This window comes from Peromyscus californicus, unplaced genomic scaffold (genome assembly GCF_007827085.1).
Source record: "Peromyscus californicus insignis strain IS unplaced genomic scaffold, ASM782708v3 Scaffold_7__1_contigs__length_154581171, whole genome shotgun sequence".
Lineage (NCBI taxonomy): Eukaryota > Metazoa > Chordata > Mammalia > Rodentia > Cricetidae > Peromyscus > Peromyscus californicus.
Genome location: NW_026294595.1, coordinates 138,787,745 through 138,805,525, shown reverse-complemented (window position 1 = coordinate 138,805,525; position 17,781 = coordinate 138,787,745). Strand labels below are relative to the sequence as shown.

The 17,781-nt window shown below is 40.9% G+C and overlaps 1 protein-coding gene across 2 annotated transcripts in view; it reads right to left on the bottom strand.

Moving 5' to 3' along the window:
* The window catches only part of Stk4 (serine/threonine kinase 4), a 103,172-nt gene that overhangs the window by 27,979 nt on the left and 57,412 nt on the right, over positions 1-17,781 (bottom strand). For both annotated transcript variants that reach the window (XM_052724069.1, XM_052724070.1), the window contains one exon: positions 15,851-16,008. In XM_052724069.1, the coding sequence (XP_052580029.1) occupies positions 15,851-16,008 (158 nt within the window). The remainder of the gene's footprint in view (positions 1-15,850; positions 16,009-17,781) is intronic.

Below are 17,781 nucleotides of genomic sequence, written 5' to 3'. Positions count from 1 at the left end.
TTTTGAGATAGAGTCTCTCATTGAACCTGGAGCTCACCTGTCAAGCAATACTAACTGACTGGGAAGCCCCAAAGGGACTCCTTTCTCCACTTCCTCCAGCTTGGGGTTAGAGGTGCATGCTACCACACCTGACTTACACAGGATCTGAACTCCAGGTCTCCATGCTTGTGCAGCAAGGCCTTGACCGTGAAACCAGCTCCCCAGCTCCTAGCTTCTTTCTTTATGGTTTTCTAGTTTAGGGAAGAGGCTGTTGAAGAAGCTGTCTCTTTCACTTTTGTTAAGGATTAGATGGTTGGAGCTGTGTAAATTTATTTCTAGATTTACCATTCTGTTCCACAGTCTACATTGGTGTTTTTATGCCAATACGACGCTGTTGGTGTTGTTTCGAGACAGGATATCACTATGTGGCCCCGGCTTTCTTCAAACTCACTGAGGCCCAGGATGGCCTTGAACTCTGAATCCTCTTCTCTCAACAGGTATATGTTATCACACCATCTTTAAAAAAAATTAAATTGAAGGGCTTCAGAGATGGCTCAGTGGTTAAGACTACTGGCTGTTCTTCCAGAGGACCCAGGTTTGAATTCTAACACCGATGTGGCAACTCATAACCATCTGTAACTCCAGTTCAGGGGAATCCGACACCCACTTCTGGTCTCCGTAGACATCAAGCATACACATGATGAATGGATAAACATGCAGGCAAAACACTCATACACAGAAACTAATAAAAATAAATTTTAAAAAGTTAAATCTTTATAATAATTTAAAGTCTCTTTAAAGATTTAAAGCCCAAGTTTTAAGAAAGGTCTTTTGATTCTCAGTGGGAATTAATTTTTAGAAAATGTCTGCTGATATTCAAGTCTGAGTAACTGTAATTTGTTAGTATTTTTTTCAATGTAGCTGATGGCTGAGAGGACCATCATTCTTCCTGACTACTGCAGATGACCATCACAGAAGACTTTAAATTTTTACTAGTAGTTCTAAAGAAGAGAAGCAAGGATCAGCAAATGTATGTGCCTTCCTCCATCACACCTAGGAAGGAGAAACGGTGGCTCTGAGAAATACATCATACTCAGCCCTAAGTCTCAGATGGGAACTACCTTCAAATCAGTCACACATACCGTTAGTTCTGCCAGTGTTCAAGAAGCAACTGTCTGGCGTTGGGTGTGTTGCTCAGTGGCAGAGTATGTCTGCAGCATACACAGGGGCCTCAATTAATCTCCTGCACATCCCCCAACCAGGAAGAACTTCTGTCTTTACTGTGTAGTAACTCAGATATAATCTACACAACCTCCTTCTCTTTTCCTTCCCTTTCCCCACCCTTTCCTTCTACTTTCCCTTTAAGAGACAGGGCTTCTTGAGAGGCAGAGGCAGGCAAGTCTCTGTGAGTTTGAGGCCAGCCTGGTCTATAAAGCGAGTTCCAGGACAGCTAGGACTGCTACCTAGAGAAACCCTGTCTCAAAAAACCAGAGGGGGCAGAGGGAGGGAGAGGGAGAGACATACATATATACATACATACACACACATAAATGTAAATTTAGAAAGAAAATGTCACAATAGAATGCATTTCCCTGTATACTAACCAAAAATTAATTTTTAAAGCAAAAAAAAATGAGCCCTTTTAAAATCACTGGTCATCTTTGTAGAATGGTAGGTAATCAAATAGTTACTTTGAAAAATGGCAAATAAAGGGGGAGGTCTAACATAAATTCTGTCTTTTATACATTGATTGTAGCTGGGAGTATCTACATCACTAATGAAATGCTGATAGAGGACCTTCACATGATAAATGGAGAAGTGGTCAAATATCACTACCTTGATCCTTGAGTGAGATGGCATTTAGGCCAAGAAGCAGGACCAAGCAAGCATTAGCAGTGACTATATTCTCCACAAGTACAAACTACAGTTAAAAAATAACATAATAAAAAAAAAATAAAATAAAATTATAAAAAACTTAAGCCCATTCCTTTAGGATGCTCTCAGGTGCAGTAGTAAAAGTACTAATTTTATTACAGCTTTTTAAAATGGTATCCATGATGAAATGGGAGGTTCACACAAAGCACTTTTTTAACTGAAATCGATGGTTGTCTTAAGCAAAGCACTTGTGCAATTGAGCTTTGAGCCCAACCAGCTGCTTTTTCCATGGAACATCAATTTCACTTGAAAAAAACATTAACAAACTGTGGTTATGTAGACTTGGGTATCTGGCAGACATTTCCTTTAAAAATGAAAAAGTGAATCTGGCATTTAAAACAGCTGACAGTGTTTGCTGCCAATGATAAAATTCCAACTTTCAAACAAAAATTAGAACTTCAGAAAACCTGACTGCCATGGTAAGTTTGACAGCTTCCCCTACATAGACACTCGGTTGATGAGACTGGTTATAATGTCAAGGAACATAATCTTATGTTGTATAATGAAATGCCAGCACTCTGGCAGATCTCTGTAACTCGCCGAGGCAATGTTTTCCAGATGACTAAGCCACGGGGTTACAAAACCACGTGCAAGTAAACCTTCTGTTCAAACACAGGATGAAACAATGGATTCCTATATGCAGTACTGGAACACGAGCAGCCCACTGATGGCCTGAGAGTCTCCATCACTAACCGTTAGGGAACCACCACTATTGGGGCTGCAGGGCTGGCTCTGCAGTGAAGAGCACTTGCAGGTCTTTCAGAGGACTCAAGTTTAAGTGCCAACAGCACCTGAGACAAGCAGCTCACAACCACCTGTAATTCCAGCTCCAGAAGATCGAATGACCTCTCTTGACCTCTGTAGATATCTCCTCTCACAACCACATACCCTCACACAACACACACACACACACACACACACACACACACACACACACGTAACTAAAAATAAAATCTTTTCCAAAAGTATAACTATCCCCCATACAAGGTTGAAGAAAACTATCTACAGTTATCTGAACAAGCTATTAAGATGCCTTTCTCTTTTCCAGTGATACATCTTTGTTTGGCCATTCTCCACACAAAACAATGTATGACAGACTGAAAGCAAACACTCATATAATAATCTAGCTGTCTCCCATTCACACAGATTTGAAAACATGTTCACACTGTCACTGTTACTCATTTTTGTTATAAATGGAATATTATTTTTAATAAAAATATTTATATTAATACAGAATAGCTTACTACTAACTTAAATGAATCAAAAAAATTATTTTATTATACTTTAGAATAAGAAGAGATTCTTAACATTGGGGTTTTCTTCCCCCCGCCCAGGGGAAGGGATACTTCAAACTAAGGGCCTTGCTCATGCTAAGCATGGGTGCTAAAACTGAAGTTTTATTTTTATCCGTTTTAGTTTCTAATTCTGTCAAGTATCAACAGATAAAATCCACACAAATAAAAGCTCTTTGAGGACCTTAATAATTCTGAGAAGCAGGAAGGGGTCCTGAGAACTCCTGCTATCCATCGAACTACCCACATATAAGAACTTTAGAACAAACTAAAAAGATCACTTAGAGGTAATCAGCAACACCCAGCAATCCGGCCAGCTGGAAGGAACAATCACTGGTTATCCCAACAGCATTACAAAGTGTGTGGGAATGAAGGGCTGTGAATTAAGTGATGTAAGAGGCAGCAACTGTGATGGCCGATCTTGGTTGTCAACCTGATTACATCTGGAATCAACTGAACCCACACCGCTGGGTACACCTAGGAGGGATTTTCCTTGGTTGATTATTTGAGGCGGAGACCATACCTTCTGGTGGCAGCCCACATAACAGGACATGGAAGAAGGAAGCTTTTGGTTTTTGCTGCTTGCCCTCACTCTGGCTCCAAAGTCCACCTATCCTGTTGCTGAGCCATCCCTTCACAGGTGTTTAATCTACTTTTTCAAGATTCCAGCATAGACTGAAAACCAGTGGCTCTCTAGGACTTCCCTGGGACTCCAGCACCAGATTATGACTGCTGAGGAATTCAACTACCAGATCCCTGGCCTTTCTCTATCAGGAGACAACCATTGTTGGACTACTCAGACCACTGCCTGTAAGCCACCTTAATTTAAAAAAAAAGAAAAGAAAAAAAAATGTGGGCTGGAGAGATGGCTCAGAGGTTAAGAGCACTGGCTGCTATTCCAAAGGTCCTGAGTTCAATTCCCAGCAACCACATGGTGGCTCACAACCATCTGTAATAAGATCTGGCGCCCTCTTCTGGCCTGCAGGCATACATGCAGGCAAACACTGTATACATAATAAATAAATAAATCTTAAAAAAAAAAAAGAATGTATGTATGTGTATACTATTATACACACACACACACACACACACACACACACACACACACACACACGGTCATTCTATCAGAGTTATTCCTTTAGAGAACACTGATTAATACAGAAACCAATTGTTACATAACAATCTTGTTGGGGGTTGGAGAGATGGCTCAGTGGTTAAGAGCACTGGCTGATCTTCCAGAGGACCTGGGTTCAATTCCCAGCACCCACATGGTGGCTCACCACTGTCTGTAACTCCCGTTCCAGGGATCCCTCATGCCAATGTACATAAAATAAAGTTAAATAAAAAGAAGAATCTTGTTAGGATTCTAAAGCAAACTTTAGTAGGTATGATTGAAGAAAACTAAACAGTAACAAGTACTTCACGACATTAAATATTTTTAATTTTTAAAGGTACACTGAGTTATTATATTTAAAGCAGTCTTTGAATCTTTATATATAAAGATTTTATATGCTTGTATTTATAGATGCATACACACATATATAAAATATTTTAAAATAATACAATACACACCTGCCTTTGACTTACTTGAAAACAAACCACGGGTGTGGGTGGAGAATGGGAGAGACAGGGGCTTCAGCGTGAATGAACTGACTGCTGTGGCTACAGCATGACAGTGCTCACAAGACTTCACCTTACCATGGAGCCTGGCGTGTTTAAGAAAATGAGCTATGGTGGCGCACGCCTTTAATCCCAGCACTCGGGAGGCAGAGCCAGGCGGATCTCTGTGAGTTCGAGGCCAGCCTGGGCTACCAAGTGAGTTCCAGGAAAGGCGCAAAGCTACACAGAGAAACCCTGTCTCGAAAAACCAAAAAAAAAAAAAAGAAAAGAAAATGAGCTAATATTTGAAATTCATTTGGAAGTAGATGGAAAATAAGCTCAAACACAACGCTTTAGAATGTACTTTTGTCTCCATAAGATAGCTGGCAAAGGCTTAAATTGTAGGTATCTGGGTTCCCAGAGAACATGACAATGTGCCCTTGGAAGTACTGAACATGAATACCCAAAGCACCCCTGCCACAAAGTCAGCAATGCCGATAAGACGATGATAAGCCTCACCTCCCAGCCAGTTTCTAATTTCTAAGGAGTATAGATAGTTAAAAGCAAAATGTGAAACTTAATGAAGAATGAGTGAGTGATCATGTTGTGATAATCTAGTAAAGCCTCTTTATAAAATCCCAAAGAAATCTCAACTTACAGTCAGGTTTGGAGCCCTGATCTAGATAAAAATGGTTAAGATAAAGTTTCAAGAAATCCTTGCTAGCCTCTTGGGGGAAACTCAGTGCTAAAATTTATCCTTCCCTCCTACAAAAAGCCAACTTACTGGCTTATAAGTATCCAGGGAATCTGAACAATCAATATTCAGGTTCTGGTACATTCATAAAATTAATTTTGAATTAACAGTTAGTGGTTTTTAACATCCTGGTGGACCAATTATCACCTGGTTTCAGAGAGCTAATTATCCTTGTGCTGCCTTAGGAGTCTATTTTTAATTTCTCCAGAACACCCAGAAAAAATCCAAGACAACTACCAATTTTGGGGGGGAGGACATAGCACATTGGGCACTAATGGCTTCACCCCACACTCCAGACAGCACTGTGGAAGGTCCACACTACCCTGAGCTCACCCTCTCAGCTCAGACCTTTTCCCTCCTCCTCTAGCTAGAGAATGCCCAATCGTCTTCCAAATGTTCTTCCAGCTAGATACAGTTCTGCATGTCTATCATCCTAGCATGTGGCAAGCTAAAGCAGAAGGATTGTGAGCTGAAGGTCAGCCAGGGCTATACAGCAAGCCAGACCTCGTCAAAAAAAACCAAGAAGGGGTTGGAGAGATGGCTCAGTGGTTAAGAGCACTGACTGCTGCTGTGGGATGGTCTGTATGTCAAATTGCTCTGATTGGTTAATAAATAAAACACTGATTGGCCAGTGGCTAGGCAGGAAGTAGGCGGGACAAGGAGAGAGGAGAATCCTGGGAAGCAGACCGCTGAGGCAGGGAGACACTGCCAGCCGCCACCATGACAAGCAGCATGTGAAGATGCCGGTAAGGCACGAGCCACGTGGCAAGGTATAGATTTATGGAAATGGATTAATTTAAGCTGTAAGAACAGTTAGCAGGAGCCTGCCACGGCCATACAGATTGTAAGCAATATAAGTCTCTGGGTTTACTTGGTTGGGTCTGAGCGGCTGTGGGACTGGCGGGTGACAGAGATTTGTCCTGACTGTGGGCCAGGCAGAAAAACTCTAGCTACAGACTGCTCTTCCACAGGACCCAGGTTCAATTCCCAGAATGCACATGGTGGCTCACAACAGTGAACAACTACAGTTTCAGAGGATCTCACACCCTCTTCTGACCTCTTCGGGCACACATGTGGTGCTTAAGACATACATGCAGTTAAAACAGCCATACATATAAAATTAAAGTAAATCTTTAATTAAAAAAAAAAAAAAAAGGAAAAACTCTTCAAGTGAGACCTCTTGGCACCTTCCCTGGGATTCTTGCTGAGGTTCCTGCTCTCTTCTGGGCTAACCATCCACCACATTTCCTGAGTTTCTAAGAGAGGCTTGCCATGCAGTCCAGGCTAGCCTCCAACTGGAACTCCACCTCCTGCCGCAGCTTCCCATTGTTCTGTATGTGGTGCTGGGGACCGAAGCCAGCCAGAGCTCTGTGCAAGCCAGACAGTGTAGCTAGAGTTTTCCTGCCTGGCCCACAGTCAGGACAAATCTCTATCACCTGCCAGTCCCACAGCCGTCAGACCCAACCAAGTAAACACAGAGACTTATATTGCTTACAAACTTTATGGCCATGGCAGGCTTCTTGCTAACTGTTCTTACAGCTTAAATTAATTCATTTCTATTAATCTATACTTTGCCACATGGCTTGTGGCTTACCGGCATCTTCACATGCTGTTTCTCATCGTGGCAGCTGGCAGTGTCTCTCTCACTCAGCTTTCCACTTCCCAGCTTTATTCTCCTCCTTGTCCCACCTACACTTCCTGCCTAGCCAATGGCCAATCAGTGTTTTATTTATTGACTAATCAGCAACACATTTGCCATACAGAACATCCCACAGCAAGACAGGCTGAAACTATACTAAGTGCTCTAACACTAAGCCCCACCCCCAGCCCCAAAGCATGTTTTATAAACACTTTATGAAAGCCTAGAGAGAAGCCATGCAGTGAGGATGGTTAAGATGGACAACTACACAATCGTTTAAAACTCAATCAAAGCCAAGTCCCTCCCACAAACTAACTTGGTTTTATGGATCAGTATTTTTTCCATTTCATTAAATTCTGCTCTTATATTTACCTACTTAATGCTTTAGCTACCATCTTTCTTGCATCCTAAAATTACACATCTTCCAAAGTACCACTTCTTGTTGTTGTGTTCAGCATGTTCCTATCAGGCAAGGAGTACCCTGTTCTCCCTTGAAAAAGGGCAGACCCACCAACTAGGCCCCAAATTGAATCTAGGTCCAGCTCAAACTGAACTATAGAAGGATTTCTGGTGTTTAGAGAAAAGTAAGCATTCCTCAGGAACTTATGAAATCGGCTCCCATCTGCCAAAAGGAGTCATTTCCTTACATCTGGCAGAGGAACATATGGCTCCATTGATGACATATACTTGTGGTTGCACATCAAAGTCCATGCTGGCCTCAGGCTTCCTCTGTCCCAACTCACAAGTACTTGGTATACATTTTAAAAGTCCACGCTAGCCTCCCCAGGCTCCCCCCCCCCCCCCATACCCACTCACTCTTTATAAAGACAAGGCAAGGCTTCCCCTGCTGTACCCTCAGTATTCTCCTACTCTCCGCCTCTGGCTACTCTTCCTTCTCTCACAGACAGCCCTGACCATGTCCAGTCCGCTTTCTCTCTCTGCTCTGGACTCTCCCAGATGCCTCTGGAAATTTTTTCTCTTGTTCATAATAAAGATCCTAACCATACCATGAAGTGGTCATATCGGTAGTTTCTTTACTGCGCCCCTCACACACAGTTCCAAACCACAGCAATCTGAACGTTCTATAGTTTTTAGAGTTCAGTTCTCAATGGTTTATAGCTCTGTACTGATTTTATCTTTAAAGCCATGAACACTTAGGGATATATTTTTACATTTTTAGGTATGATAATGTGGCTTTGGCCCCTTTCTTATTAATTGCTAAACGATTGAATTATAGACAAAAAATGGTATGATTTCTATGCTGAATGAGATTTCTCTTTTAGCACTTTAAAAGACAGGTAAGTTTTGTGAACATTGTCTGTTCTTAAAAGTTTAATATTTGAAAAGTTTTCCTGTGCTATAAATGTTGTGAGCTGTGTTAGTCTGGGTGCTGGAGCTTGAACCCAGAGTCTCTGAATACCTTAAGTGTGTATTCTACCCCTGAGCTGCAGCACCACCCTGTCCAGAGTGTGTGCATATGCACTCATGCACCCGTGTGTACTTCCATTCTTGTTCTTTAGGCATTGTGGTTTGGTTTTGTTGTTGTTGTTGTTGTTTGTTTTTGAGACAGGGTCATTCGTTCATTCATTGACCTGGAGCACACTATGTAAGCTAGGCTAGCTGTTCAGTGAGCCCAGGGATCTGTCTGTCTCCACCTCCCCAATGCTGGGTTACAAGCATACATCACAACCCCTAGATATTTTTTATAAATGTGGTTCTAGGGATCAGGTTCATGTCCTCAAGCACTTTGTTGACTGAGGTATGTCTCTAGCTCCTGAAGTGTCCATTTTTGAGAGAATAATATTTATGTCATTACTACGCTTGCAGTTTTCACGTTGTTCTTTGTATTTCTACTGTATGTTCTAATTGGATAGTGAGATTTATCCATCCACCATCAACAGATAAATGCTTCACACAGATTCATGACTCTGATCTCCTACAGTTCATTTGTACCCTATTGCAATACAAAGTAGATTTCTTCCCATGTAACACTCTTTTGTCTTGAATTCTGTTTCATTTCATTACGGTTGTTTGTTTTCGAGATGTAGTCTTGCTATGTTGGCCAAGTTGGACCCCTCACCTTAGCCTCCCAAGTAGCAAGGCTTACAGATGCACACTGCACATCTAATTTCTACCTGACTTTGAGTGTTTACATGGGCATCCTTTTATATTTCTCTATTTTAAGCTTTTTGGTAACACTGTATCTTAGATTTATCTTTTATATACACTTAGAGACAATGGGAACTTTTAATGTAGTCACATTTTTTATGATTACTAATGCGACTGTCACTCAGCTCCGTCTACTATGACTTCTTTCCTTCCTTATACACTCCAGCTACGTCTGTGTACTGCTCGGTCTGGGTAGAGCTTCCTTTCCTTCCAGTGGCTTCTTCTTCTTCTTCTTCTTCCTCATGTGTCTTAACCGAACGTTCTGTCTATATAAGGACTCTTGCATGTTTTCCCTTTACCATACTTTACAAAATGTGCCACTGTGGTACCTTAACTGATTTTATTTACTGAATTTACTGGGTTTATTTTTGTTTCTCTCATTATGAACTCCATAAGAACACAGGCTTTGTTCTGTGCATCCACTGTGGACATGGAAGTCATCTTAAACTGAAATAATACCGGGTGGTTTTGATTTTTTTTTTTGATTTTGATTCATGAACCAAATTGGATTTAAATTTAAAGCTTTTTGTGGCATTAGGAATAGCAAAATGAGAATGTGAGTCCTCATAAAAGGAACATTCTTTTTAAAAAAAAATGTGATCTGTTTATAGAATATCAGTTAATAAAGTATCAGTTTTAAAGAACATTGCATTTCTGAGCACTGTTTTTTACTTCAATCACCAACCACATATCTTAAACACTACAGGGAATCACTAAAGGCTTCCCCGCCGCCTTGGTAAATAAGGCAATTCAATTTTAGAAATGGGATAAGTATTCAATTTCAGATGAAAATATGAAGTTTTTTTCTAAGTATCAAATTCTGCCACTTCTGATTAACTTATTTCCTATTTTGGGCAAAAAGTTCATTTCAAAAAAGCAATTGCCTTCTCAGGAGGAAAGAGGGTATCATTTTCATAATTAAATATTGCTTGTCTAGACTCAGAAAGCCTCTCTCTGAAGCTGCTGAGGTAAACATGTTAGTTAGCCTCACAGATACCCATCTCCTAAACATGCTAAGATTGCCCAGGCATTCTTCCCTCAATGCAGTATGCCTTTACAATGTAGAGATTTACAGAAATACATTCTCCATGTTCCATGTACTTCTTTGAAGTATAGCAGACTCAAAAGAGAGAAAGAAATTTTAAAAATCAAACACTATTAACAAAATATGAACACACTCTATTTCTGAATTATGGTACCTACTAAGAAAAAAAAAAAAAAAACTCGTATAACGGTGACACTACACTCCAGGAATCTTTTAGGTCAGACCTTCACGGGTTAGTGTCACCGGCAGGGCAGGCTGAAGCACCACCTGGTGCTGTCCTCAGAGATTAGAGTTCAGTATCTCCTGGTGACAGTGACAGCTGCTTATGGGGAGCACCTTGAGTGCCATCTTTTAGACTACCATTCCAAATCCTAGCTTTCGGATTGTGGTAATGGCTATAACACCAAGGCATCAGAGGCAGTTTTCACTTATCTTTAGTTTTATTTATATACATCCTAATTCCATCTTCTCTCATCACTCAAATATGAAATGCCCTTAAAAGAGAATTAAAAAAAAAAAAAAAAGAATTCTCAGAGGACTGGAGAAATAGCTTAGCAGTTAAGAGTATATACTGCTCTTGCATACAACCTGAGTTCATTTCCCAGCACCCACATCAGGTGGCTCACACTGCCTGTAATTCCAACTCCAGGGCATCTGGTGCCCTGTTCTGGCCTCTGCAGGCACTGTACTATGTGTATGTGTCCTTGTGCACATTCTCTCACACAGATCCACACATAAACAAATAATCAAAACTAAAAATAAACTCGTTTTAAAAGGTGAATTTTCAGGTTGGTAAGATAAAAAGTCCAGTGGGTAGAGGCACTTGCCACCAAGCCTATGCACTTTAACATTATACCCAGGACCTACATGGTGGATGGAGAGAACTCATACCCATAAATTGTCCTCTGACCTCCATATGTATGCTGTGCTGTGTCTGTATAACTTTAATGAATTCTCCTGGCATTCTGAAGGTAAAAAACAGAAATTCATATCATAACAGGTTGGCTCACTCATATATAAATCCAAATTTCAGTTTGGATTTGGAACAAAAGTCCTAACAGTGAATATCTCTAAGTATGAGACAGGTCAGACTATCAGTAGAAAAGAGTGAGGCTGGCCAGGTAAGGTGGAGAACTGGAGAAGCCACGCCCAAACAGGGCAGCCTATAACCATCATCCAGTGGTAATAACACACTGTGCCAGATCTTCCAAGTTTCTGGACCAAGCTGGAAATACAGCATTTTATGTAAAATCAAGTTTTAAACATTGGCAACTGAGTTTTAGTTTGGTTTTTTGTTTTGTTTTTTCTGAGACAGGATTTCTCTGTGTAACAGCCCTGGCTGTCCTGGAACTCACTCTGTAGACCAGGCTGGCCTCAAAACCACAGAGATCCGCCTGCCTTTGCCTCCCGAGTGCTGGGATTAAAAGTGTGCACCATCACTACCTGGCGAGTTTCAATTGTTTAATACTGAACAGACACACAGAAGAGCCTCTGAGCTGCTGCTGCTGCAGTCTTTGGATGAGAAGAGTCTGGGAGAAGTACGGACTAGACAGATGTTAGTTAACTTGTTCACTCATAGGGTCCAACCCCTCTAGCCACCACCTTTCTCCAATAAAGTACTCTCTGAGAGCCGGGCGGTGGTGGCGCACGCCTTTAATCCCAGCACTCGGGAGGCAGAGCCAGGCGGATCTCTGTGAGTTCGAGGCCAGCCTGGGCTACCAAGTGAGTTCCAGGAGAGGAGCAAAGCTACACAGAGAAACCCTGTCTCGAAAAACCAAAAAAAAAAAAAAACAAAAAAAAAAAGTACTCTCTGAGAACCAATGGACCTCTCTGCAGAAAGAGCCTGCCTGTCAAACCAAGCTCTTTGCTAATGACTCAGCTTGGTAAACCAGGGCAAAGATAAAGGAACTCTCCCTACACTAGACCTACTGACCTAAGAATGGTGACAGCATCAGGTGACTGAAATCTCAAGATTACTACTTCTATGGCATCTAAAAAATGAAAAACCATACAAACTTAAGGGCTCTTACTTTATGGCAACAATGATCTGACTGAAAATCAAGCAGGCTTGCTTAAACTAAGAAAATCAATCTTTACAAAAACATTGAAGACAACTCCACAGGAACGTGAGGAGCAAGGGGCAGTTCAAAGCTTGTGATTCTACTCTGCCTCACGAGAGCAAGCAGAGCACTGCAAGAAGCATCCAACATCAATTCAGAAGAAGACAGATGCCAAAGGCCTGGAAGAAAAATGGCAGCCGATGCGCCCCTCTTTGTGGCCTCCTTTGTACAGGAGATAAAAAAACACCGCACCCATGTTCCTCCTGCTCTGTTCACAGAGGGACCAGAATACAAGTTTCAAAATATAAAGTGGATCAGGACGCCTCTAGGCAAGGTTCCCCCATGGCTCTCAAGAAGAAAAGCTAAAGTCCTAATCTCACACAGAAAATGCAGTACCAGCTCCTCATCCCACTGCCACGCAGCGCTCTCTGATGTCACTGTACGTGCACGCCATTTCTCCACTGCTCTGCAAATGCACCCAAGTCTCTGCTTCAGGGACTTGAGTCGGCCATTCTCACTGTCTGAAAAGTGGTCTCTCTGGACATGTACATAATTCATATCCTCATTCTCCTACTTATACTCTATTTTTCCCTCAGTACTCTTTTTAAAAGGCACACACACACACACACACACACACACACACACACACACACACACACACCCTTCTCTCCCCAACGGCCCCTTTGCTCTGCATTTTCTGTAACACTGCCATCTGACACACAAATGTTTCATTATATTCCTTCTAGAATGAAATCTCCGTGAGGTGGCTTTCACCTGCCTGTTTACTTCTACAGGCCTCTATCATAGTATCAAGAACATGATTGTACTCAAAACCACCATCTTGGTAAATGAGCACACAGACTACCAAAAACAAAACAAAACAAAACAAAACAAACAAACAAAACAAATAAAGCTGGGCTCTGGCACAGGACCAGTGTCTAAGTCAAATAAACCCAGGTAAGTCATTCAGGCCTTCAGAAGACCTCTACCCTGAGTTATAGAAACCACAGCATTCTATGACGGCACAGACTAAGTCATGGAGGGATGGCATCACTTCTGTGTCAGTCAGCAGTCAGTGGAAAAAAGGACTAGACAGGTCTCTCAGAGCTCAAGTCCACTGCCCAAGCTAAACTCTTTTATAAGGGCCAACAGAATTCTGACACAGCTGAATAGTACACTTTAAAACTTGAGAATGTAAAGGTAAGAGTCCCAACAGAAAAAAGCATTTTCTGTAAATAGTCACAAAATATGGGCTCTTTAGCTTACTTTTTGCCCAAAATGTTTTATTGCCTCTACTCATGAAATCCTGCAAACATTAATAAATGTCTACAGTTGGAGGAAGATGTTCTATAACAAACGGAGGGAAACATACCCAGTTTTACATAACAAACTCTGAAAAGATTTAGAACAATCCTCAGTCTAAAATTAAAAGAATGATTAATAAAATAAAAAAAAAAAGGGAGTCATTGCCAGCCGCCATGACAAACAGCATGTGAAGATGCCGGTAAGCCACGAGCCACGTGGCAAGGTATAGATTTATGGAAATGGATTAATTTAAGATATAAGAACAGTTAGCAAGAAGCCTGCCATGGCCATACAGTTTGCAAGCAATATAAGTCTCTGTGTTTACTTGGTTGGGTGTGAGCAGCTGTGGGACTGGTGGGTGACAGAGATTTGTCCTAACTGTGGGCAAGGCAGGAAAACTCTAGCTACAAATGGCGCCCAACGTGTTGGCAAGAGTTTCCACCTAAAACCTGAGAAAAAAGATTCTAAAACGGAGCTAAAAACAGTTTCTAGTTGTCTCTTTCAAGTTAGCGGGAGCCTGCGTGTTTGAACTACTATGGCAGGTTCCTGACGTGCAGTATGGCGGGAATAAGGCCTCTGCAAGTGGCACATTAAGCTGCGTGGTGGATTTAGCCTTTGTTAGTACAAAAAAAAAGAGGTTTCTGGGCTACATGCTGCTTTGATAAAAGCATAGACCCACTATTTTTGAGAGTTGATGGCTCCCAGAGCTGGCAGAAAACGTACCACTGCCATGTTGGGAAGCTGAAGTGGGTGGAGACAGCAGCCACAGTGTCAGCGCCATTTCAGGCTTAGAAAGCTGCAGTTCAAAGCAATAGGCTCAAGCTAATATAAAAAATAAGCCACGTAAAGATGGCTACCACACAGAGTATCTGGATTATGTTCTCTTTGATATTCATAATTGAAGAAAAACATTTGATTGTAAAAGCTGTTGCGTTATGCCAAAATGTATATTTTAAAGGTACCTTGACTTCAAAATTTGGATGTAAGGATATGTTGCCTTGGAAAGGAGACTCTGCTTTTGTTTCCACAGAAAGCAAGAGGCTATGGATTTGTTCCAGATTAAGATACATCAGGTTTGACCAGCCAAGACCCCCTGAAAGGTCTCTGATGACACCATGGCCCAGATGATCCAACATCCAGAACGATTTAAAGGCAACTGGCTTAGACAATACAGCCTCATGGACTACTCTATAATCCTAAAATTTTCTTTGTGTCCCCATAAGATACAGCGCCCCCCTCCAGCAGGAAGTAGTAAGAGAAGCTACGCCCAAATTCCCAAATTATGTGTAATTTTACTTTGTTAAGGTTAAAACCTTCCTTTTTGAAAAAAAGAAAAGGGGAAGTGCTGTGGGATGGTCTGTATGCCAAATTTCTCTGATTGGTCAATGAATAAATCACTGATTGGTCAGTGGCCAGGCAGGAAGTATAGGCGGGACTAACAGAGAGGAGAACTGAGAGAACAGGAAGGCGGAGGGAGACACTGCCAACCGCCACCATGACAAACAGCATGTGAAGATGCCGGAAAGTCACGAGCCACGTGGCAAGGTATAGATTTATGGAAATGGATTAATTTAAGATATAAGAACAGTTAGCAAGAAGCCCGCCACGGCCATACCGTTTGTAAGCAAAAAAAAAAATAAAATAAATAAAATAAAAAAAAGACATTACAAAATACTGTCAAATGCCCTCCAATGCAACTCCTATGTAAAATATCACAATTCCAAATATACTATTATAGTTGCTTCTTCATTTGGTTATGAAATATCTCTTTTATCACTATCATTTCAACCTGGACAAAACAGAAAATATTAAATGAATAAAGAAATTTTAAAGGAAAAAAAAAGTCATCAGTCAGGGATCCCAGAACTTTTCAAATGTCAGTAAAATTATTGTCTCAAACTAGTGAGGCCCTTGGCCCTGGAGCTGCTGCCAAGGACAGTTACAGGAGGCTCGAACTTTGTAAGAAAATGCACAAGTCTCAGGTACTGTGAGCAAGATGACTGGACAGGATGTGTGGTACTGCCAATCCCTTCCCCAGAAGACATAACCATTTTTAATTCCAGCACTACTCACAAACTCATAGTCTCCATCCTGTGGTATTTTCCAATCTGAAGAATTTTTCAGAGAGCCGGATACACTCTTGCCACAGCTGTTGATCTGGTTTTCCTTTTCTTTTTGTTCAAAGTATTCAAGGAAAGATGGTTTTGCAGGCTGCATGGTCTCATCTCTTCCTGAAAACCAAGAAAAACAAAAGGTTAAAAGGAACACAGATACGCAGTTGTGGTCAGGATGCCTACATGGGATACAGTCTCCAGGTCAATTCTTTCCAAGGGATATACACCTCTTTACAGAAGCTAAAGAAAAACACAAATCCTCACTCAGAATACTTCTTATGGAAATAAACAGATTCTGAGGTCCCCTGAAACATATGGAAATGTATTCCCAGAGTCCTTATTTCTAAACAGAAAGATTTGAGTTTGTCAATGATTCTGAGAAAGCCTCAATAACTATATTATTGTTGTTCTCTTTATTATTGGTTTCCTATAGCAAATAACTAAAAATGTTTGAGAAGCAAACAAAAATACTTGTATCCATTGTACTCATTATTCTCTATAAGCATTGTAGCAGACAGAAGATGACAGACGGGAGGTGACTGCTCCTTAATAGGTTCACGTTCTAGTTGAAAGAAGACAAATATGCTTGAAAAATAAAATACAAGTTAAGGACAATCCTTTCATTTGTGAAATATTGCATAAGATTCTTCTGGTGCTGAAGATCAAAAAACAAAGCCTTGTACATACCAGCAAGTGTTTTCCCACTGAACTATACCCCCAACCTTATTTAACTTTTTCTTTTCTTTTCTCTTCTGTTTGTTTGTTTATTTATTTGAGGCAGGATCTCACTTTGTAGTCATTTATTTATTTATTTGTTTGTTTATTTGAGGCAGGGTCTCACGTTATAGCCCTGGTTGGCCTAGAATTCATTATATAGATTAGACTGGTCATAAACTCTGAGATTCTCCAGCCTTTGCCTTTCAAGAGCTGAGATTAAAGGCACAGAACATCACGCCTGGCCCACAAATAACTTTTAAAATATTATTTATGAATGATTTATATGGGGTATAATATCAAATATATAGCATAAATTGAACTCTGTAAAATCATATACACAGAAGAAAAAAAATACCAAAATATTAAATAAACCGTCAGACATTTGTCTTCTTTCTCGTCATAAACCATTTCAACCAATCCCAAGTTTACCCACGGCTAGGGGTTACCCACTGCTTACTATGTTGCTACTTCCTTCTTACGGGGGAGTCCATACAGGATTTGCTAAGACCCACCAATCACGCAAGAAGATAATGTACTGTTTCATGTGTTCTATGTAAATACTAGGTGTGTCTTACATTTGCTTTGTTAGTTGTTAAGCTCCATTATTATTGAATACCAAAGTACTACAAGAACTGCAATAAAACAAACCTTGTAAAACCGTAACATTGGATTTGCTGAGGAGACAGGAAGCCATGTTTTGTGCTCAGTGCCTTCCTCTGGGAACTCAAGGGGAAGGACTGGCTTTGAGACAGCCGAACACTGATCTGTCACCTAATCCTACACATGAACAAGGAGTATCAGAAAACCTAGTCAACCAGTCTGGAGACTGCTGAGCTGACATAGTCAGAACATGGTAACAATACAAAATGCCCTAAATTCACTGGGCAGCTGAACAGACTAGGAAATCCACAAAGTCCAAACTATTACACAGCTATCTGGGGAAGGATTACATTGGATATGTATCTCACACCCAAAACAAGAAACTTCCAAATGGATAAACAATTACTGCAAAAACAGAAACTATAAACTCTAGAGGAAAATGTAAGAAGGCATTTAAAGCCTAACTGTGGGAAAGGCTTTCCAACTGTGACAAAAAATATTTATATATAAAATAGGCTACTTCATGTGTATGAAGGAAGCAGCACAAATTTTAAAATTACTAAATGGTGTAAG